Raw genomic sequence first — 23,723 nt, forward strand, 5'->3', positions numbered from 1 at the left:
CCTTCTTGAAGAAATATTTAGCACAATATGTTTCTTTTTTTTTTAGGTTCTTCAAAACAAATCCATAAAACTGTTAGAGGAAGCAGAGATGCTAATTATAAGACATCTTTTCTTACCATAGCAGCAAAAACCAAACTAGCCAATCTATTATAAAATGAGCTAAAGATCTGAGTTTTGAAAATGAACACAACTCTGCTACCCTAGAGAAAAAGAAGAAAATGTGCCAAGCCAAAAATTTAAATTGCCCCTCAAGATGAAAATTTCCCCACAATTCATCAACATAAAAACCTACAAATACTTACTGAATGTGCAAGACACTTAACCAAAACAATTTACCTAAAACTTCACATCATACTCACACCCTGTCAATAAATCCAAGGTGACTCGCGCCTGTAAATCCTAGCACTCTGGGAGGCCGAGGCGGAAGGATCGCTCAAGGTCAGGAGTTCGAGACCAGCCTGAACAAGAGCCAGACCCCGTCTCTACTAAAGATAGAAAGAAATTAGCTGGACAACTAAAAATATATAGAAAAAATTAGCCAGGCATGGTGGTGCATGCTCGTAGTCCCAGCTACTTGGGAGGCTGACGCAGTAGGATTGCTTGAGTCCAGGAGTCTGAGGTTGCTGTGAGCTGGGCTGACGCCACGGCACTCTAGCCCAGGCAACAGAGCAAGGTTCTGTCTCCAAAAAAAAAGAAAAATCAAAATTAAATCCAAGCTACAAAAATAAGCAAAGAGTGCTACTTTCTCCACTCAGCCATCATGGGATTTATAAAGACATTATCTACTCTACATTCAGCCATTGCTACATTACTATATTATTCCATACTTAGGCAATTAATCCATCATTTTTTATTGAGTTCCTGCTATGTACACAACTCTATGCTAAGTGCTATGATGATATACAAATATATAATTAAAAACCAACCCCTCCTGGAATTCATGAACACATTTTAGTAAACTCGTACCTCTTTCTCCAGGTAAAGAGCCCTCTTAAATCTGAAGAGGCATCTCATCCAGATGAAGCTGGGAAGGTACTGCAGAATATTCTATGGTATATATAATAAATAAAAATAAAATCCTAAGCACCCCCCAAACCAACTGAATGGACCCTCCTTTGACCAAGGGGAACACCAGAGAAAATTTAAAAACTGAAATCCTGATCATGACAGGATGGTAGGTCAGACATGTCTCATTATACTCCTTCCCTCAATAACTTCCATTCAGCTTTCTTCCCTAAGGGTTAAAGAGAAACCAGCCCTTTGGAAAGACTTGATCGTCCACTGATTTCAACCAACTGCCTAAGCTGTTCCACACTTTCTGCAGTTTCCATACAACTGACTAGCATTTCTTCCTGCTAAGAGCCCACCAACCATAGTGGAGTAGTTCTGACCAGTCTATGGAGGCAGTGCACAGAGGGTTTTCATGTCCTCTGTTTCACGTTTTGAAATCAGAGGGCCAAAAACTCCATCCTCAGATAATGCTAATGCCGCCATTTTTTGAACATGGGACCCAAGAATAAGCATAAAGCTTAATTGTATGTACACGTGTTTCTTTTATAAATATTCATGACTCCTCCTATAGCTTATTAAACATGTATATTTGCCCAACCCACATAAATTCCTATTGACTTTGCCCCTCCCTCCAAGTTCTCAGCTTATTAAACATGTATATTTGCCCAACCCACATAAATTCTGGTTCACTTTGCCCCTCCTCCAAGATTTTATTCTCAGCCTCTGCCTGAGGCTATGCTTCCAACATGCAGATGGCCACCCTGCAGGCCCATTTCATGTAAAACTTTAATTAAATAAATTTGTTATGTTTTTCTCTTGTTAATTTATCTTTGTTATAGGAGTATCAGCCCTAACCCTTATGATAGGTTAGGAAATGTATCACACCTTTCCACCCCTACAGTAGAAACAGTAAAAGAATCTCTCTTCTATAAATCTCAGTTTCCTCATCTGTAACATGGGGATAATAATATCTATTAATACCTCATCGGCCTGTTGAGAGGACTGAGTGAATTAACATATGTAAAGCATATAGGACATATTTGTATGGAGCATAAAAAGTACTCAACAAATATTAGCTCCTTCCCTCCCAACAGGACTGCCATATATGCAAGAGTCACCTCTAAATCTTTAGCCATGAAAACAAGACACAGAAATGCCCTAGAAGTTCCCAACTGCTCCCCAAGAAGGAATTCTCTACTGCACTACCAACACATTTCTGCTTCACAGAGTGTGCATCAAAGCAGAGCCCACGGCAGCAAACATGGCTCAAGAACACTGACACATCCCCAAGTCCAAATTTGAAACCACAGCTTAAAAGGGACCACCCAGCAGCCTCTTCTTCCCCACAGTACACAAGGAGATTTAAGAATCTGGGAGCCTGTTAGTTTACCCTCAATAACAGTAGAGAAAGTTTCCTTTACCTTTAAGAGCTTTTATAGTAGTAAATTCTTTTTTTTTTTTTTAACAGAGGTTCCTAACCATTAAAGTTTTACCAACTGATACAATACCAAAGCACAAAGACTTGCATTTGTTTTATAAAATGTACATTAAAAGCACTGCATTGGTCAAATCAAAGCCTTGTTGTACTTCAAGCCCAGCTGTAAGAGCAATGGTAATGTTTCTCTTTCACTTGTAGAATGCTGAAAAAATAGCCAAAAAGAAAAAAAGAAAGGGAGAGGAGCTTTTTTTTCAGGCAGTACAGAGTAGTGTTAAGAGCATAGTGTTTATGAGGGTTATCTCTGGGATTGCAGATCTAAATGTGAAAGGTAAAACAATAAAAACCTTTAGAAGAAAACAGAACATCTTCATGATCCTGCAATAGCAAAGATACAAAATGCACTAAATACAAAGAAAGAAAACGGATGAACTGGACTACATTACAATTTAACACTTTTGTTCTTTGAAAATCACCATTAAAAGAATGAAAAGGAAATGCACAGATTCCAAGAAGACATTTGCAATACACATAACTGACAAAAGACTTACATCTTGAACGTATAAAGAATTCCATTAAACCAGTAAGGGGAAAAAAAGCCCACCTGAAGGAAAAATAGCAAAAGACCTAAGTAGATACTTCAAAACAGACATACAAATGTCTAATATAAACTTTTGAGAGGTGCTCAACTTCATTAGTCATCTAGAAAATGCAAATTTAAATAATGCAGTAACATTGCATAACCACCAAAATAGCTAAAGTGAAAAGGAAAGAAAATGCCAAGTGTTGGTCAGGATAAGGAATAACCCACACTCTCATGCACAGCTGAGAATGTAAATTGGTACAACCACTGTGGAAAACTAAATGGCAGTACCTATGAACACTGAACATATGTGTACTTATAACCCAGCAATTCCACTCCTAAGTACATACCCAAAAGACTAAAAGACATGTTCACAAAAAGGCATATACAGGAATGTTCTTAACATATCATTATTGTATTACTCAAAGTCTGGAAACTATCCATGGGCCTATCAACTGTAGAATTGAGAGATAATTGTGGAAAAGTCACAATGGAAAACTATACAGCAGTGAGAATGAACAACCTAAAACTACATACAATAATCTGAATGAATCTCTCAAACATGTGCAAAAGAATCTAGACACAAAAGAGCGTACAGTGTGTGATTACATTTATATAAAGTACAAAGGCAAAACCAATCTATGCTGTTAGAAGTCAGAATAGTGGTTACCTGTGGTGAGTGGAAGGGCAAATAGTGACTGAAAGGGGCACAAGGAAGGATTCTGGAGTGCTGGCACCATAGGTGTACTCAGTTTGTGAAAATATATCACAGGGTATATATACTTTGATATGTGCATTTTACTGTATATATATTTTAATAGTTTTTAATTTTTTTAAAAAGAATAAACTTGAAATTCTGACAGATCTGAGTTGGAATTCCAGTCTTTCCTCATATTAGCTGTATAATCTTAGGTAAGCTACTTAACAGTGTTGTTAGTTTCCTCATTTACAAAATGGGAATAATACAGCTACTCAGGAGGCTGAGGCAGGAGGATCACCTAAGCCCAGGAGTTTGAAGGTGCTGTGAGCTAAGCTGATGCCATGGCACTCTAGCCCGGGCAACAGAGCAGGACTCTTGTCTCAAATAAATAAATAAGTAATAAATAAAATAAAATGGGAATAATAATAGAACTTCCCTCATGTGGCTGCTAACAAGCCCAAAAGAGATAATGTACGTAGTACTATTACCCTATCACTACTTACCATCAATGTTAAAATTACATAGAAAGTTAAGTAATGCAAAGAATAAAAATGTTAGTAATAGAGAACACATAACAGATACTTACTACATGCTTGACACTGTTCCAAGCCATTTAATGTATTAACTCATTTAATCCTTACAACAACTCCATGAGATAGATTCTGTTTCCACTTTAAAGATTAAGAAATTGAAACAGAAGTTGATTGCCGAAGTTCACATAAACCGTAAAAGGAGGCAGGTTTAAAACTCAAGTGACAGATATAACCCGTGGACTACACCAACTCATTTACTATCTATCTTAGTAGGGAACCTCATCTTCAAAGGGAAAATATATATATAAAATCACAAATCTTTACTTCTTTAACAGTTTGCACAGTTTTACACTGTATCACAGAAAAAAACAGTCAGCTAAGAGTTAAGGAACCCCAAGTTGAAGTCTCAGCTCTGGCACTAAACAGCTGTGAGAATTTCTACAAGTTACTCAGAACCCTCTTAGTCATAATTTCTTCCTCTGTAAAATGAGAGGTTTGGAAATTCTAATCAGCTCTTGCTTCTCGTCTTTGAGACCTATGTTGTCTATTTTAAAAGAATACAAGGTAAATACAAGGCCTAAAGATGATGGTCATGACTGCTGGTGACAATGACAAGAGTACCTTTTTCCAACATCCCTGTCCTGCTAAAAAAAAATACTTTTTACTGTAGACAACGATGTTCTACCCTAGCACAAGTTTGATTTTTGTCTGAGTTACGTGGCTTCTGTCAAATAAAATTGGACCTTAGTCATTTTTATCTATCCTAAAATCCTATGACATCTCTGAATTTCAAGTGCAGAAACAGTACAAAGCACTGATGGTATTGAGTCTCCTTTCTCCTTAACCATTCTTCCTAGACTCTCCCTTTTACTCCTCTCTACTTCTTGCTCACATACAAAAACTCAAGACCTACCCTTTAGACCCTCTGTAGCAGGTTGAATGGTGGCCCTCAAAAAGATATAATCATATCCTAATCCCTAGAACCTATGAATGCTATCTTATTTGGAAAAAGGATCTTACAAATGTAATCAAAGATCTTGAGAGGAGATCATCCATGATTAGCTGGATGGACCCAAAATCCAATGCCAAGTATCCCTGTAAGCATAGACACATAGAGGAAAAGACACACACAAAGGTGAAGGCAATGTGAAGACAGAGGCAGAGAATGGAGTGATGTGGCCAGAAGCCAAGGAATGGTAACAGTCCCCAGAAGCTAGAAGAGGCAAGGAATTATTCTCCCCAAGAGGCTCTGAGGGAGTGTTCCTTGCTGACACCTTGATTTTTGGACTTCTGGCCTCTGGAACAGTGAGAAAATAAATTACTGCTGTTTTATGCCACCCAGTTTGTGGAAATTTGTTACAGTGGGCCAGAGGAAACTAATATACCCTACAAACCACATCCCTATATCCACCCCACTTCTGTAGCAAACTCACCAGCTTTCCTAAGCAAGAGAGATCCGTAATTACCCTTCAAAAGCACCCTAATCTCAATCTTCCATACTCCCTCAAAAAAACAAATAAGCAAGAGAAACTATGACAAGTATACACAGACAATTCACAATACAATTATAAAGGATTAATAAACAATTTTTGAAAATCTGTGTTAGTAGCAGTCAAAGGCACATTAAAACACAATGACATCAAAAAATGGAAAAAAGTATTATCAAGGACGTGGAGAAAGTGGAAACCTGATATATTACTAGTGAGAATGTAAAATGGTACAGCTGCTGTGGAAGACATTTTGGCAGTTCCTTAAAAGGTTAAACAGAGTCACTGTATAACTCAGCAATTCTACTTCTGGATATGTAAACAAATCAGTTCAAACAAAAACTTGTACATGAATGTTCATAGCACAATAGGCAAAAAGTGGAAACAATCCAAATGTCCATCAATCGATGAATGAATAAACAATATTTGGTATGTATATTCACACAATGAAATATTCTTCTCAGCCATAAAAAGGAATGAAGTACTGATACATGCTACAACATGGATGAACCTTGAAAATATTATGCTATGTGAAAGAAGCCAGACACAAAAGGCTAAAATGAATATTGCATGATTCCATTCATATTATTCAGAACAGGTAAATTTATAGAGACAGTTTATTAGTAGTTGCCATATGTTTCAGAGAAGAAGAAATGGGGAGTAACTGCTGAATGGGTGCAGCATTTCTTTTTGGAGTGTAGAAAATGTTCTACAACTACTTAATGGTGATCGCTACACAACATTACAAATATACTAAATGCCCCTGAATTATACATTTTTAAATGGTTAAAATGGTAAATTTTAGGTGTATTTTACCACCCAAAAAAGAAAAAAAAAAGAGATGGCAAACTAGGGGTGAGCATAAACTGGTACAGCAATTCCAAGAAGAAATTTATCATTACATATTAAATACGTTTAAAGGTTCATCTGACTCAATAATGCTTTGTCTTATAAATATTTATACTAACACAGACATTCAAAGATTTGCATAAAGTATATTCATTGTAAAATTATTTATAATAAAAAATTATAAGCCACCAACTAAAATCATGTTTATGAAGAAAATTTAATAACATGAGAAATATTCGATGTTTTTAAATATTTAATAACATGCAATAGTAAATTAAAAACAAAAGATACAAGCCAGGCACAGTGGCCCTTGCCTGTAGTCTCAGCTACTCAGGAGTCTCAGGTAGGAGGATTGCTTGAGTCTAGGAGTTCAAGACCAACCTGGGCAATACAGCAAGACCCCATTTTGTTAAAAAACTATCTCTTGAAAAAAATTTAAAAAATGAAGGATACAAAATTGTACTTCTCTGATGATCTCAATTTTATAAATATATAAAATTATGTATATGTGTATGTACATTATTTCACTATGTTTTTAAAGTTTTGATGTATTTTCTGACAAGCTAATTTTAATACATAGAAATATATTTGGAACACAGAGGAGAAAATATTCCTAACAGAGTTTCCACAAATCAACCAGAAAAAGATAAACACCACAACAGAAATATGAACAAAAGGCCTGAATAGGCAATTCATAGAAGAAATATACAAATGTACCTGAAATTACATTAATTAAATTCAGATTAAAACAAGCTTGGAAACTTTTGAGAAGAACAGTAACATTTTATTACAGGTATAAAGAAACTGGAATCTTAAACATTATTGGTGGGAGTCTAAATTGGTACAATCTTTTTTTTTTTTTTTTTTGAGACAGAGTGTCGCTTTGTTGCCCTGGCTAGAGTGAGTGCCATGGCGTCAGCCTAGCTCACAGCAACCTCAAACTCCTGGGCTTAAGCAATCCTACTGCCTCAGCCTCCCGAGTAGCTGGGACTACAGGCATGCACCACCACGCCCGGCTAATTTTTTCTATATATATTTTAGTTGGCCAGATAATTTCTTTCTATTTTTAGTAGAGACGGGGTCTCGCTCTTGCTCAGGCTGGTCTCGAACTCCTGACCTTGAGCGATCCACCCGCCTCGGCCTCCCAGAGTGCTAGGATTACAGGCGTGAGCCACTGCGCCTGGCCCTGGTACAATCTTTAAGGAAAGTAATTTGGCAATATCTATCAAAACTTAAATGTGCATTTCTTCGGCTCAACAAAGTCCAGTTGTAGCAATTTTTTTTTTTTTTTTTTTTTTTGGAGACACAGTCTCACTCTGTTGCCTGGGCTGGAGTGCAGTGGTGTCATCAAAGCTCACTGTAACCTCAAACTCTTGGGCTCAAGCTACATCCTCCTGACTCAGTCTCCCGAGTAGCTGGGACTACAGGCACGTGTCACCCTGCCCAGCCATAGTTTTAGCAATTAGTGCTACAGAAAGACTACCATAAGTGTGTAAAAACAAACGTACAAAGATATTTGAAAAATGAAAAATTCTAAATACTCCACATGTCCACCAGAAATATCTCTGTATAAATGTGGGATGTTCTTTTAAGATGTTATCTGTAAATATAAAATATGTTATAATTTGAAATAAACTCCCTTCAAGTTGTTTGAGTGGTTTCTGATTGCTGTAATTAAGTAACTCTCAACTAGGATCAATGGAATTTGAAGAGAATACATTATAATACAGTATTGAGACATACTCATGATAGACCACCAAGTGAAAAAAGTCAAAACAAAATTTTACATTTCAAGGCCAGGCACAGTGGCTCACTCCTGTAATCCCAGCACTCTGGGAGGTTGAGGCAGGAGGACTGCTTTAGGCCAGGAGTTTGAGATCACCCTGAGCAAGAGTGAGGCCCCGTCTCTATTTAAAAAATACAAAAATTAGGGGGCATCCTGGCGAGTGCCTGTAGCCCCAGCTACTTGGGAGGTTCACTTGGGAAAAACCACTTGAGCCCAGGAGTTTGAGGTTGCAGTGAGCTATGATGACACCACTGCACTCTAGTCAGGGAGACAGAGCAAGACTCTGTCTCAAAAAACAAAACAAAACATTTCACATCATCACTCTGTTAAAATATACACACAGGCCAGGCGTGGTGGCTCACACCTATAATTCTAGCATTCTGGGAGGCCAAGGCAGGAGGATCACTTGAGGTCAGGAGTTCCAGACCAGCCTCAGTAAGAGCGAGACCCTGTCTCTACTAAAAATAGAAAAAATTAGGCAGGTGTGGTGGCATATGCCTATAGTCTCAGCTACTCAGGAGGCTGAGGCAGGAAAATAACTTGAGCCCAGGAGTTTGAGATTGCCATGAGCTAGGCTGACTCAGCGGCATTATAGCCTACGCAACAGAGTAAGACTCTGTCTCAAAAATAAAAATAAATATAAATGTATGTATATATATACATACACACACAGTAAAAAAAAGATGGAAAGAACTGATCTGGGTGATGGTTACATGCTTGGATACACACACACACACACACACACATATATATATATATACACACACACATATATTTAGTTATACACTTAGAATTTATACACTTTACTGTTTAAGTTACTGCAATGTAAATTTTTTTAAGTGAAAGGAACTATATAAAGACATCAAAATGCTTACAGAGCTTAACTGAGGATAGAGGAATTATGAGTGGCTTATTTCTATATCCTTCCATAATTTCTAAGTTTCTTATAAGAAATATGTATTTTAAAACTCAACTTTTTTAAGAGATGGTATCTTGCTATGTTGTCCAGGCTGGACTCAAATTCCTGGGCTCAAGCGATTTTCCTGCCTCAGCTTCCCGAGTAGCTAGGACTAAAGCAGGAACCACTATCCCTGGCTCAATATTTTGTTTGTAAAGAGAGAAAAATACCATTTCTTACATGGATGACTTCTATGTTTTTTCCAACTCCCAGATTTCAAATTATAATTTCAAATTATGACTCCCTCATTTTCTAATTGGGTCACTCTCTGTTGACACTCAAATTCTATTGCACACATTGAGTACTAAATTAATCAATGAATAAATCAGAAAGATTGTTTTTGTTTCAGGTCACACTCAGAGCTATGTATGCCCTATACAGTAAATATTGCAAGACATAAACTACAAAGCTAGAAAACAGTATTCCTTCCCTCTCAAACCTCAACAACACACCATTATCTGCTCCTCTCTTAAGGAACTGATACTTTTCTACCTTGTTTCACCTTTCCACCTTGTTTCCCTTCTCTTCTTCCCTAGCATTCAGCACAGAACCTAATGAGCTAAGGCTCACAGAGGGGGCTGAATGGAGAAAGGCAGGAAGCAGGGTGTTGAGTGACTCCTGATGGGCAACGACCCATGATAGGATCACAAAAATCTCAAGTGGGAAAAAAAAAATGGCTGACGAATGGGGTATGAGATATATTAACCGCCAGCTAATAATTCAGCATGTAAATTTAGGCAGACCAAAATTTGAAACAGTTCTTTCATATGAATAGTTGTCTAGTTGTCTCAGCAGGGATTTATCTGCCCAGTAACTCTGTGTGTGTGTGTGTGTGTGTGTGTGTGTGTATTTTCCCACTGATGTAATCCACACCACAAACTAACCCAAGGTTTCACAACTAGAAAGTGAGGAAGCCATAATCTGAAACCAGAACTGAAAGACTCTAAAGCCAAAATTCTGGAGTTATTAAGTTATGCACTTAAAACTAAATCAAGCCTAAGAATTTGTAGCAGTGTAGGTATATAACATTAAAGTTCTGGCCGGGCGTGGTGGCTCACGCCTGTAATCCTAGCACTCTGGGAGGCCGAGGTGGGTGGATCGTTTGAGCTCAGGAGTTCGAGACCAGCCTGAGCAAGAGCGAGATCCCATCTCTACTAAAAATAGAAAGAAATTATATGGACAGCTAAAAATATATACAGAAAAAAATTAGCCGGGCATGGTGGTGCATGCCTGTAGTCCCAGCTACTCAGGAGGCTGAGACAGGAGGATCGCTTGAGCCCAGGAGTTTGAGGTTGCTGTGAGCTAGGCTGACGCCATGGCACTCACTCTAGCCTGGGCAACAGAGTGAGACTCTGTCTCAAAAAAAAAAAAAAAAAGTTCTTACAGTAGCCAAAACCATAGTTCTCAAACTTTTGGTATGCATCAGGTTGCTGGCTTGTTAAAATACAGGTTTCTAAGCCCTAAGCCCCAAGCTTCTCATTCAGCAGGTAAAGAATGGGGCCTAAAATTTACATTTCTAACAAGTTCTCATATGCTGATACTACTGGTCCAAAGACCACACATTGAAAACCACCGGCCTACAAAGCCTTATTGCATCTTTCCCACACACTCCCTCTCCTCACCTTTCCAATCTCATCTCCCATCACTTCCCTCACTCACTATCTTCAGCCTCATTAACATTGTGACCAGTTCTTCTAATATAGCAAGCATACTACTAGTTTAAGGCCCTTGCACAAGCTATTTTCTCTGCCTGAAGTACTCTTCCCCACGTATACACAAGGCCTACTCCTTTGACTCCTTAAAATTGTGCCTCAAATTGTCACCTTCTCAGTAAGGTCTACCCTAACCATCCTATTTTTTTTTTTCTCCCCCCGCCCACCCACCTGCCTAACCATCCTATTTAAAAGTACAACATCCATCTCCACCTTGCCCTAATGTTCTTGATCCCATTAACCCTGCTTTACTTTTTCCATAGCCCTTTTTACTTCCTAACATACTATATAAGTTATTTGTTTATTATGTTTATTTTTTTAATGTCTGTCTCCCTCCACTAACTGCTCCATAAAGGCAGTTTCACTCATTGATGTATCTCAAGTACCTAAAATAATGACTAGCAAATAATAGGAACTCAGTAAATAACAGCTGAATGAGAGAACGAAAAATAAAGAAAACTAATTTTGAGGTCTTCTGGACAATCACTGCTTGTAAGATACTCATTCTCAATTATAAACATACCTTCATTATGTCATTTATCACACTGTATTGCAGACATTGGTTTATATGCTTAACTCCTCAGAAGACTATGAGCCCCTCCAGGATGGCAATCGTGTGTCACACATCTTTGCAAACAAGTACTCCATCACTAAGTTGGTCTTTTAATAACACAAAGGTAGAGGACTTTAGAGACAGAGAGAACAGGTATCCAATTCTTGCTATATAATCTCAGGCATGTTATTCTTCCTTATGATTTTTTTTTTTCTTATTAGAGATGGGGGGGTCTCACTCTTGCTCAGGTTGGTCTTGAACTCCTGAGCTCAAGCCATCCTCCCGTCTCAGCCTCCCATAGTGCTAGGATTATAGGTATGAGTCACCACACCCCTTATGATTTTTTAAATAACCTTTTCTGTAGCTTACTTTATTGTAAGAATACAGTATATAAGACATATAATATATAAAATATGTGTTATTATCAACTGTTTATGTTATCAGTAAGGCTTCTGGTCAACAGTAGGCTAATAATAGTTAAGTTTTTGAGAAGTCAAAAGTTAAACATGAGGATTACAGGTGTCGCCCTTGCTCCTTGCCTGTATTGTGATCAGAAATAAAACAATTACTTTTAAAGGCCGGGCGCGGTGGCTCACGCCTGTAATCCTAGCACTCTGGGAGGCCGAGGCGGGTGGATCGCTCGAGGTCAGGAGTTTGAGACCAGCCTGAGCAAGAGCGAGACCCCGTCTCTACTAAAAATAGAAAGACATTATATGGACAACTAAAAATCTATATAGAAAAAATTAGCCAGGCATAGTGGCACATGCCTGTAGTCCCAGCTACTCGGGAGGCTAAGGCAGTAGGATCGCTTAAGCCGAGGAGTCTGAGGTTGCTGTGAGCTAAGCTGATGCCACAGCACTCACTCTAGCCTGGGCAACAAAGTGAGACTCTGTCTCAACAAAAAAAAAAAAAAAGAAATAAAACAATTACTTTTAAAGGGAAAAAATATATACATGAATATTTGGTTGTGCAAGGGATTAGTGCCCCTCATCCCCATATTGTTCAAGGGTCAATTGCATTTGGACATACTGAACCCCAGAGTTTAGCAAAACTGTAAGCCAATTTAGCAGATCATATTTCTAAATATTTGCTATATTTCTGCTATGGTTTGAATGTGTCCCCTCTAAAATTCAGGTGTTGCCAATGTGATAATATTAGAAAGTGAGACCTTTAAAAGATGATTAGGTCATAAGGGCTGTTCCCTTGTTAAGAATTAAGGCTCTCTTAAAAGAAGGTTTAAAAGAAGGCTTGCCCTTCTTCCTTCTGCCATGTGAGAACGCAGCAAGATGGCCTGCACCAGACCAAATCCCAGCACCTTGATCTTGGACTTCCCAGCCCCCAGAACTATGAGGAAATAAATTTCTGTTCTTTATAAATTATCCAATCTGTGGTGTTCTATTATAGCATCACAAATAAACTAAATCAATTTCCAAAGAATATTTCTCCCAACAAGAGACTGTGATCCTGAGTCAATAGAACTGGTTAAATAAATTAAAACAAGATTTTAAAAAAAGGCCGGGCGCGGTGGCTCACGCCTATAATCCTAGCACTCTGGGAGGCCGAGGTGGGCGGATCGTTTGAGCTCAGGAGTTCGAGACCAGCCTGAGCAAGAGCGAGGCCCCATCTCTACTAAAAATAGAAAGAAATTATATGGACAGCTAAAAATATATACAGAAAAAAATTAGCCGGGCATGGTGGTGCATGCCTGTAGTCCCAGCTACTCGGGAGGCTGAGACAGGAGGATCCCTTGAGCTCAGGAGTTTGAGGTTGCTGTGAGCTAGGCTGACGCCACGGCACTCACTCTAGCCTGGGCAACAGAGTGAGACTCTGTCTCAAAAAAAAAAAAGATTTAAAAAAAAAATACAGGTTCATCTGAGCTATTACACACTTTAATATGTAAATTATAAAATAAAGCATAATACAAAATGCTTTTCCCATTGCCATCATAATTCTAGGTCAGACTCTGGCCCTTATAATATAGTTCTATAATATTTACATTTTTATAAAAACCTATGGCTTTTATTAATATAATCAGGAAAAAAATAAAGATTTTTTTTCTTTTTTTTAGTGGTTGCTGTCGAATAAAGACACTGGGAAAGGCCAGACGTGGTGGCTCACGCCTGTAATCCTAGCACCCTGGGAGGCCGAGGCGGGTGGATTATTTGAGCTCAGGAAATCGAGACCAGCCTGAGCAAGAGCGAGACCCCGTCTCTACTAAAAATAGAAAGAAATTATATGGACAACTAAAAATATATATAGAAAAAATTAGCTGGGCATGGTGGTGCATGCCTGTAGTCCCAGCTACTCAGGAGGCTGAGGCAAGAGGATCGCTTGAGCCCAGGAGTTTGAGGTTGCTGTGAGCTAGGCTGATGCCACGGCACTCTGGCCTGGGCAACAGAGAGAGACTCTGCTTCAAAAAAAAAAAAAAAAAGACACTGGGAAAGATGAAAAAAGAGAAACCTAACTTACCCAAAATAAAATCTGGTTTTCTTTAACAATAATATCCCAAAATTAACACCTATCTTCATAACTAGGCTTAAACACTGTTGGAGGGCCATTATTCTATAATAAAACTACAAAAACAAACAAAGGGGCATCAGAGATGATGCACCTGAAAAAAGAACCAAGTCCTCTGACATTCCTGGAAAGTAATTCTAATAACAAAAATGCATGTAATTTGTTGTCAATTGGATTTATATATTCATTGTCTTATAATTATGACCTGTGATTATTATTTCCAAGTCATTTCCTCCTTTGTGTTTATGCCTTTCAAAATCTTGTTTCTTGGTTGTTTTCCATATCCTTTCATTATAAAGACAGCCCTCACCTAAACTACAGTCATAAAAGATGCAAACTACAGGCTACACAGAGGGATTTCTGAGGTTAGCAGATGTAAATCTTTTTTTTCTGAAAAGAAAACAGACCTCAGGCAAAAAGCATAAAACATCCTGTAACAGCCACACACACAAAGACAGCTTCTTAGAAACAAAGCCTTAGTAACTATTGGTCTAAGAAAAACATTTCCAGAACTGATAAAGAGTGGGGAGAGAGGAAGAAACAACAACCAGCCTTAACTACAATTCAGAGAACAAGTAACCTGCCCCCTTTCCTGACACAGCACTTCTACTGCACTGTGGGCTGGGGACTGAACCACAATGAGGCCACAACACACAGCTCTGCTATTCAATGATTAAGCCATTGCTTCAGTTTCCCCACATCTATAATTTAAAAAAGAAAAAAGAAAAAACTCATTAATAGTGAGACAGCATTAGCTGGGTATGGTGGCACATACCTGCAATCCTAGCTACTCAGGAGGCTGAAGCAGGAGGATCACTTGAGCCCAGGAGTTCCGGGCTGCAGTGAGCTGTGATTGCACCTTTGCACTTCAGCCTGGGGCAACAGACCACAGACCCAGTCTCTATAAATTTTAAAAAATTTCTTTTTTTTTTAAATAGACAACAGACCTGGATTCTAACAGATGTTTCATTCTTTCTTTTTTTTTTTTCTTTTGAGACAGAGTCTCACTCTGTTGCCTAGGCTAGAGTGCTGTGGCGTCAGCCTAGCTCACAGCAACCTCAAACTCCAGGGCTCGAGCAATCCCCATGCTTCAGCCTCCCATCTAACAGAGGTTTCTAACTTGCTGAGTGACACTGGACAAAAAAATTTTATTTCAAGTAGGGCTGAAAAACTTAAAAATGCTTTAAAAGTACACTGTAAAACTATAAGTCATTTACAAATATTAATTACCATCTGTCAAAAGTTGGTGGCTAACCTATCTCTGATTTCTAGCTCTGACGTTTTTTATTCTGCGACCAACATAAACAAATGCACACTCATATTATGTTTTGCCAACTGGGAATAGTTTAAAAATCAAGGAATCCCACACTCACAGAGGAATGAAGCTGAATGAGAAGAACTTCCACAGAACTTCTCACTGTTCTGGACTTTCAGCATTCCATGAATGCATTTTAGAATAACCCAGCTAGTTCAGTCCATAAAGTAGACCACTGAAGGCCTAGCAAAATTTTTACCTGACTTACCCATCACACAATGAACAACAACAACAAAAATTACTAACCTGATTATCTTTAGGTTAAGTATGAGATACCAAGCAAATATCCTAAGTATAATATTTGAGAAACACAACCAGAGGTGGGTAAGGTGGGTAACCTGCGGCATTGGGGCCATATGTGGTCTTCTAGGGCCTTGAGTTCATGACCTTTTGACTGAATCCAAACTTCACAGAACAGATACCTTTATTAAAAGGATTTGTTACGTAAAATTTGGATTCGGTTGGTTAGGGGGCCACACTTGGGGATCTGGAGGGCCACATGTGTGGTCACCTGTTGCCATCTTATTTCCTGAAGTTATTATATATCTGATCCCCTGGGAGCATACTGAAAACAGTTTGAGATCTGACACAGACTCTCCCTTTCTGCCATGACAGGACTCTGCCATTCATAAGACTCAGCTCAGGGTTCTATAAACTCCAAACTAAAATCATCAATCATAGAACATATGGAATATGGCATCTGACTAATACCTGCCTCACTTAAAAACTTTTAAGAACTAAATCTTATAATACCAGGACTTTGGGAGGCCAAAGTCCTCATGGGAGGCCACGAGTTCAAGACCAGCCTGGGCAACACAGTGAGACTCCATCTCTACAAAAATAAGAAAAATTAGCCAGGTGGTGGCACACACCTGTAGTCCCAGCTACTCAGGAGGCTGAGGCAGGAGGATCACTTGAGCCCAGTAACTCAAAGCTGCAGTGAGCTATGATCACACCACTGCACTCCAGCCCAGGCAACAGAGTGAGACCCTATCTCAAAAAAAAAAGAAAAAATTAAAAGAAAATAACTAAGGCCAGGCGCTGTGGCTCATGCCTGGAATCCTAGCACTCTGGGAAGCTGATGTGGGAGGATCACTTGAAGTCAGCAGTTCAAGACCAGCCTGAGCAACAGCAAGACTCCATCTCCACTAAAAATAGAAAAAATTAGGTGGGTGTGGTGGCACAGGCCTGTAGTCCCAGCTTACTCAAGAGGCTGAGGCAGGAGGATCGCCTGAGCCCAGGATTTTGAGGTTTCAGTGAGCTGTAATCACTCTACTATACTCTACCTGGGGCAAAAGAGTGAGACTGTCTCAAAAAAAAAAACAACAACAACAACAACAAACTAAATCTAAAAATCTGGCAATAATGGCCTGTGTTTAATCACTGAATTCCACAGGATGTCATCAGCTTCTGAAAGGCAAGCCTTTCTGTCTCTCTCACTGGATCTTATGGCATATTCAGCAAGAAGCTAAAACATACAAAACATAGGTTCCCTCATGTGTACCCAGGTTCTTGAGAGACCTCTAAGACCACTTGACAGTAATTCAAATCCACAGATTCAAACAGCAACGGGCATTTAGGAGCTGAGCCAAACCCAAGTACATCTTCCACCAGAGTTAGCCAAAAAACAAGTTTATAAAAGGATATAGGCTATAAAAGGGTATTGTCAAAGGAGGCCTAGGCAAAGAAAACTTTATTTTTAATCTAGGAAGGAAGGAAGGGCTGAGCAGAGTTAAGAGAATTTGGTTTAAACACCAAACACTGTGACACAGGATTTCCTCCTAAGAAGAGAAAAGCAGGGCCTGAACGTCATTAAGTAAAATCCACTTATTTTCAATGTGAACCTCCCTACCTGCAGGAGTCAAGTGGGGTTCTCTTATGTGCTAAGAATATACAGTCTCTCCAACTAAATTTAGCTTGTATTTTAAACTGCCCTGGGCTGTTCTGTAATTGTTTTCTGGGTGTTAGTCTCTTTTCCTAACTTCTTACTTCTTCTACCTTAGAAAAGAAAACACATGACCTAATTTAGGAAATCTCCCCCTATTCTAACAGCCTTGACTTCTGGCAGTATGCAGAGATGCCTAAGGTAAGTCATAAGGATTTGAGTTTTGCTGCAGTTAGGAATCTGGGCTTCAGAGCAGAGATACTTTTATGAAATGACCATGAGAATCTGCCAAAAATCAACCAGACTGATAGAGAAAGATAAAAACTTAGTTCATATTAACTGCCAGTTTGAAAATGGTTCATCAAATTTTTTTTTTTTTTTTTTTTTGAGACAGGGTCTCACTGTTGCCCAGGCTGGAGTGGCAGTGGCATCATCATAGGCCACTGCAACCTCAAACTCCTGGGCTCAAGCGACCCTCCTGCCTCAGCCCTGAGTAGCTTGGACTACAGGCACACATCACCACATCCAGCTAATTTTTCTATTTTTGGTAGAGGTCTCACTCTTGCTCAGGCTGGTCTTGAACTCCTGAGCTCAAACAATCCTCTAGCCTCAGCCTCCCAGAGTATTACAGGCATGAGCCACCGTACCCGGCCTCATCAAACTTTTTACAACCACTTCATCACTGGAGAGGGATAGCCTTTTTTCCTTTAAATAAGGTTTTTAGTCTTTAGGGATATGCAAATCAAAACCATGAGATTCCACTTCATACTCACTAGGATGGCTATAATCAAAAACACAGATAATAAATGTTGGTGAGAATATGGACAAATGGAACCTTCAAACACTGCTGGTGGAAACTGGTGCAGCTGTTTTGGAAAACAAACTGGCAGGCAGTCCCTCAAAAGGTTAAACACAGAGTTAGTAACCATGTGACCTAACAATTTCATTCATACATATTTAGCCATTAGAAATGAAAATGTATGCCCACATAAAAATTTGTACACAAATGTTTATAGCAGCATGATAACCAAAAGTAGAAACAAGCCAAGTGTCCATCAACTAAAGGATAAATAAAATGTTGTATAGTCATACCATGGCACATTATGCAGCTGTAAAAAGAAATATGCTACAACATGGATGAACGTTGAAAACATTACGCTAGGTGAAAGATGCCAGTAACAAGAGGCCATATGATTCCATTTATACAAAATGTCGAAAATAAGCAAATCTACAGCAATAGAAAGTAGATTACTGGTTGCCTAGAATTAAGGTTAGGGGTTTGGGAGAACATAAGGAGTAACTGCTGAGGGGTACAGGTTTTTTGGGGAGAGTGATGAATATATGCTAAAATTGATTGCAATGTGATTTCACAACTCTGTGAATAAACTAAAAATCACTGAATTGTACACTTTAAATAAGGGAACTGTATCGTAAATGAATTATATCTCAATCAAGTTGTTTACATATGGGGGTGCACATAATAAATGATAAAGCAAATGGGTCAAGATGTAAACAGTGAATTTGGCTAAAGGATATACTAGAGTTCTTTATTCTATCATGTTTCTTTAAGTGTAAAATTATATCAAAAGGTAATACTAGGCCGGGCGCGGTGGCTCACGCCTGTAATCCTAGCACTCTGGGAGGCCGAGGTGGGCGGATTGTTTGAGCTCAGGAGTTCGAGACCAGCCTGAGCAAGAGCGAGACCCCATCTCTACTAAAAATAGAAAGAAATTATATGGACAGCTAAAAATATATATAGAAAAAAATTAGCCGGGCATGGTGGTGCATGCCTGTAGTCCCAGCTACTCGGGAGGCTGAGACAGGAGGATCCCTTGAGCTCAGGAGTTTGAGGTTGCTGTGAGCTAGGCTGACGCCACGGCACTCACTCTAGCCTGGGCAACAGAGTGAGACTCTGTCTCAAAAAAAAAAAAAAAAAAAAAAAACGTAATACTAAAAAAAAAAAAAAAAGACATCTCTAATGATAATCACACACAGTATTCTTTCTTAACATGAAACAGAAACCAAGACTAGAAAAAATTGCCATAATGTCTGCTCCCGCCCCTGCCAAATAAGTTTTTTACTTATTTCTCCCCACTCATTAGATTACTGAAAATCATGCAAAACATCACTCAAGCAGCAGAAAAGAAGAATGAAACGTGGCAAGGAAGATAAATACTCTCCAACTTTCTCAGGGCCTCAGTTTCCTCATCTGTAAAATGAGAAGGTTATGTCATCTCTAACAGTGCTTTCTTGTTTGACATTCCATAATTGTGAAGTTCCAATTTCACTGCTCAATACAGTTAAGGAAAAGTATGATCTGACTAGTCTGCTGCCATTCCTGACCAATAGTATTTTTTCTCTTCTAAAGGTGACATTAAGAGAACAATTCAGTGTATTCTCAGTGTTCTAAGTAAGGTCATACAGGATGCTGGGCTAGAGATAAGGACAGATGGCCAATCTCCCATCTATCCTTATCCCTAGCCCCTTCTCTTAAATTCTTGGCAAGATCTTCTGCCCAGAACCTGGGAAAATTGCAGTAATGGATGAGAGAACCTAGGATACTTATATAGGATACCCAATGCCAGGTGCAGATAAGTTCAGAGGAACTTAAAGATTCCAAAGTAAGAAACAGGTCTTAAGCATTCTGAAACCTTAACTCTCAAACAGAGACAGGAAAAGTAAACTCAGCAATCCCACCTCATGATAAAGCCTTTCCTTGTGGTCACCTAGCAGTGACCATAAGAAACAAAGAAAATGAAGATCGCCAGGACATTCACCTATCAAAGAGATAGAAAGAGGAACTAGACTCTAGTACCATCTGCATCCCCACTTAGGATAGGCAAAAAAAAAAAAAAAATGGAAAACATAAATTGGAAGCAATTCTTCCAGATTTGCTTATCTGACAAGCTCAAAAATCTTGTTCTCCTTCCAACCCAAAGTACTTCCTCAACCAGAAAAGAAAATACAATTAATTTTCACACCTTCCTCAGTTTCTTGCACAACAAAGAGTGACATGACTTGCCTAACTGCTGAGTCTGCAAGAAAAGGGAAGAGGTGACAGGAAGAGATTCCTATAAAATCCAGTGATCTGAGTCTATATTCAACACAGCAAGCTCTGTGCTTATTTGTTGCAGACAGAGAGGAATGAATCTTAATCATTCTCCATAAAACGAGAACACTGAGCATCTTTGATTTGTTTGTTCTGGGTTCAAGCTACCTGTGGTATATAACTTAATTTGCTTGCAGAGAACTCCACAGTACCTCCACAGAGAACCTGGGTGCAATTCAATTTCCTGTAGTTCCACTGACTATGACATCATCACTTTGGGAGCTATAAGGCAGACTGAGCAGAGTCTCAGCATGGACCCGAATAGTGCTATTTATATTGTTTCGTTTTATTCAAAGATATCTCTCTGGGTAGTCAAGATTCCCCTACCAACCCACCAAAAATGAAGTGAAGGGGCGAAAAAAACCCTTCAATCAGTGCTTACTCTAACAAAGGCCACCCATTGGATAAATGGTCTTGGAATTCCACTACTGCAACCACATTTAAAAAGACAGAAAATATCCTCCTTTGCACATTTTATATAACTCATCCCTCTTCATTATCCCAATAAACTTCCACCAGGATATAATTTTAGCTTGATGAAAAGCCAGATAATTAACAGATATATATTAGAATAACATTCCTCTTTTAATGAAATGTTGAAAGACTTTAACATTTGAGGGTCTACTTGATGAGATGCTTCTTATTTACATTCTCTTTTTCACAGATGAAGACCCTGACAGGGTCACAGAGCTAGTCAACGGCAGAGCAGGAATGTTTGACCCCCAAACCCATGCTCTCACTAACAGTTAACTTCCCAAGCTTCATTCCTAAGCTCTACCATTTGTGAGCCAATTTTTTTTTTTTTTTTTGGTAGAGCTGGGGTCTTGTACCAGGCTGGTTTCAAACTCTAGACCTCACAAGCGATCCTCCCACCTCCACCTCCCAAGGTGCTCCCAAGGTGCTGGGATCACAGGCATGAGCCACCAGGCCCAGTCAACCATTCTATTTTTTAAAACCAAGTGTCTATACAATTTGACATTCAAAAGCACAGCATAAAAATAAAAACTGTTTATCCCACCTTAAAGCTTCTTTGTGGAGAAAAACTATTATTTTTAATTTCTCAACATGTTAAGTGTTTTCTAAAGACCTCCAGCCAAGCCAATGAGATGCAGTTTAGTATCGTAAGAGGGGCACAGAACCAAGAGTTAGGCAATTAGGAGCAACAGCAGGCCCCACTGTCCTTCCTGGGCCTCATTTTCCTCTCTGAGGTCCCTTCCAGTACCAATACCTGGAACTGAATTCCAAAAATTACACTACAAAGTCACAAACTTAATGCACATAAAAATTAACATCTGTATTGTAAGAATCTGAAGACCTAAAAAAGTGAACTTGAACAACTATTATGTATCCATAAAAATTAAAAATAAAAAAGCCTTAAAAAAGTGAATGTGAAACAATAAAGCTACCCCCAACAAAAGACCTGGTATTATATTACTGCTTCATGATTTGTTTCTCCACCTGCTATTAATTTGAGGAATGGCATTTTTCTGATCTTGTTAAAGCATCGATTTGTCATTTTTAAAAATAAGACAGTCCATTTTGGTCATTTGAAACATGCACATAGTTTTTTTCATAAGAAACACTGAAATTTTTCTGGTGACCAAAAACAAAACAAAAACCATCCTGTCATCTCTGCAGTAAAATTAGTCAACAGGATCATCACTTTCAAGAAAGAAACTTTACAGTGAACACATCATGTCAGAAAGTAGAAATGAGCTTCCCTCATCAAATCAGGATGACATAATCTTAAAATATAACCCAACAAATCCCCACCCACTTGAAACCCACTAACTGGACACTCCAGAAAAAAACTTTTTTTCAGAACTGTTGCAATACAAAGGCTCCAATGATGGTGCAGTGGAATTCACGGGGATTTTATAATTTTGACACCCTTCTATTAATATGAGAGCCAAATGTGGTCAGGGCATCATCTTCACTCTAACCACCACTTTCCCTTTGAAAGATGACTTGAGAAGCATCATAACACAACCCAGTCTCTCCAACTAGGATGCTACCCTTTTATTCACAAATGACCCTGACCTCATAAAAAACATAAATTACTTTTTATAAAGGCACAGCCCCGGGATACAAGCCCTTTCCATTGCCAAGTGAGTTCCCACCCTTCTTGGTGCCGCCCAAGTTCACTTTATTACTACACGTCCCATCCAGAGGCTCAGAGCTGCAATCTGTAGAAAAACGCAGGGAGCCCAGCCCAAAGCTGGGTTCTAACGGTTTTGAGGAACTAGTATCCCAGGCTTCTTGGGAAGAGGCCAGATAAACTCACCAAGTTTTTGTTTTGCTTTTTTTTTTTTTTTAAGTCTGGGTGGAACTTACTTTCACTAGAATGTGAGATGCCTTCTTCCCTCCCTAATGGGTGCTGGAGGACAAGCTTCCCTTTATTTTATACTAAGTCACTCAACCTACACCAAACTGAGAATACACAACCCTTCCCTCTCCCTTGTTGCCGACTACATGCCCACAGCGCAGAGGGCAGCCGAGGGACCGTTCGGACCCCTCATTGCTCAGAGCCCCTCATCCCGTCTCCCTCCTTCAGCCCAACGCCCCCTTCGCCCGAGCCCGCCCTGGGTCCTCCCGACCGACCCTTGCCCGGCTGCCGGGACAAAGCGGGGGTGAAGGGAGGTTTCCTCTAGGGGTCCCCTACCGCAGCAGGAGCGGAGAAGCGGCCCCGGGCTCGGCGCGCACTCACCCGACAGCTCGTCCGGCTCCAGCCCGGTGTCAGTGTCCAGCCCGCAGATGACAAAGTAGTCGGCGAAGCGACTGGGCGCCGAGCCCCCTCCGCCACCGCCGCTGCCGCTCATGGCGCTGGGGCCGAGACGGGCCGGGCGGAGCGGCGTGGAGCCCCCGCACCCGGGCGCCCGCCCGCCCTCAGGCCGCCCCTCCCGCCGCCGCCGCTACCGCGGCTCAGGCCGCCGCCCCCGGCCCTGGCCCGGGCCCCGCGGCCGCCGCGGCTGCCGTGACGGAGCCGGGGGGCACCAGGCCACCCCGCACCGCATCCTGGACGCCTTCCCCTCCGCGCCGCTGCCGCTGCCGCCAGCCGAGAGCGCCGCGGTCCGAGCGAGCCTAGCGAAGGGCCGAGAGCGCTGGGGAGAGCCCCCACCGCGGCCCCCCGCCTGCCGCGCCTGCGCAGGCGCCATCGGGGAGGGGGCGGGCGCCTGGCGGAAAGGATGACGTGATGCTCTTCGGCCCGGCGGGCCGCAGCTTCCCTGGCGGTAGCCGCAACGCGGCCAGCCACTGCTCGGTCGCCTGCAACCGCCACCCCCTTGGGACCG

The 23,723-nt window shown here is 40.2% G+C and overlaps 1 protein-coding gene across 4 annotated transcripts in view; it reads right to left on the minus strand.

Moving 5' to 3' along the window:
- The window catches only part of DENND5A (DENN domain containing 5A), a 102,545-nt gene extending 79,022 nt beyond the window's left edge, over positions 1 to 23,523 (minus strand). For 2 of the 4 annotated variants that reach the window (XM_069471151.1, XM_069471150.1), the window contains exon 1: positions 23,141 to 23,523. In XM_069471151.1, the coding sequence (XP_069327252.1) occupies positions 23,141 to 23,252 (112 nt within the window). In that variant the 5' untranslated portion in view covers positions 23,253 to 23,523. The remainder of the gene's footprint in view (positions 1 to 23,140) is intronic. The other 2 variants (XR_011233700.1, XM_069471152.1) reach the window with 2 other exon arrangements.
- Between the last annotated feature and the right edge of the window lie 200 nt (positions 23,524 to 23,723).

Source organism: Eulemur rufifrons, chromosome 6, assembly GCF_041146395.1.
Source record: "Eulemur rufifrons isolate Redbay chromosome 6, OSU_ERuf_1, whole genome shotgun sequence".
Taxonomy (NCBI): Eukaryota; Metazoa; Chordata; class Mammalia; order Primates; family Lemuridae; genus Eulemur; species Eulemur rufifrons.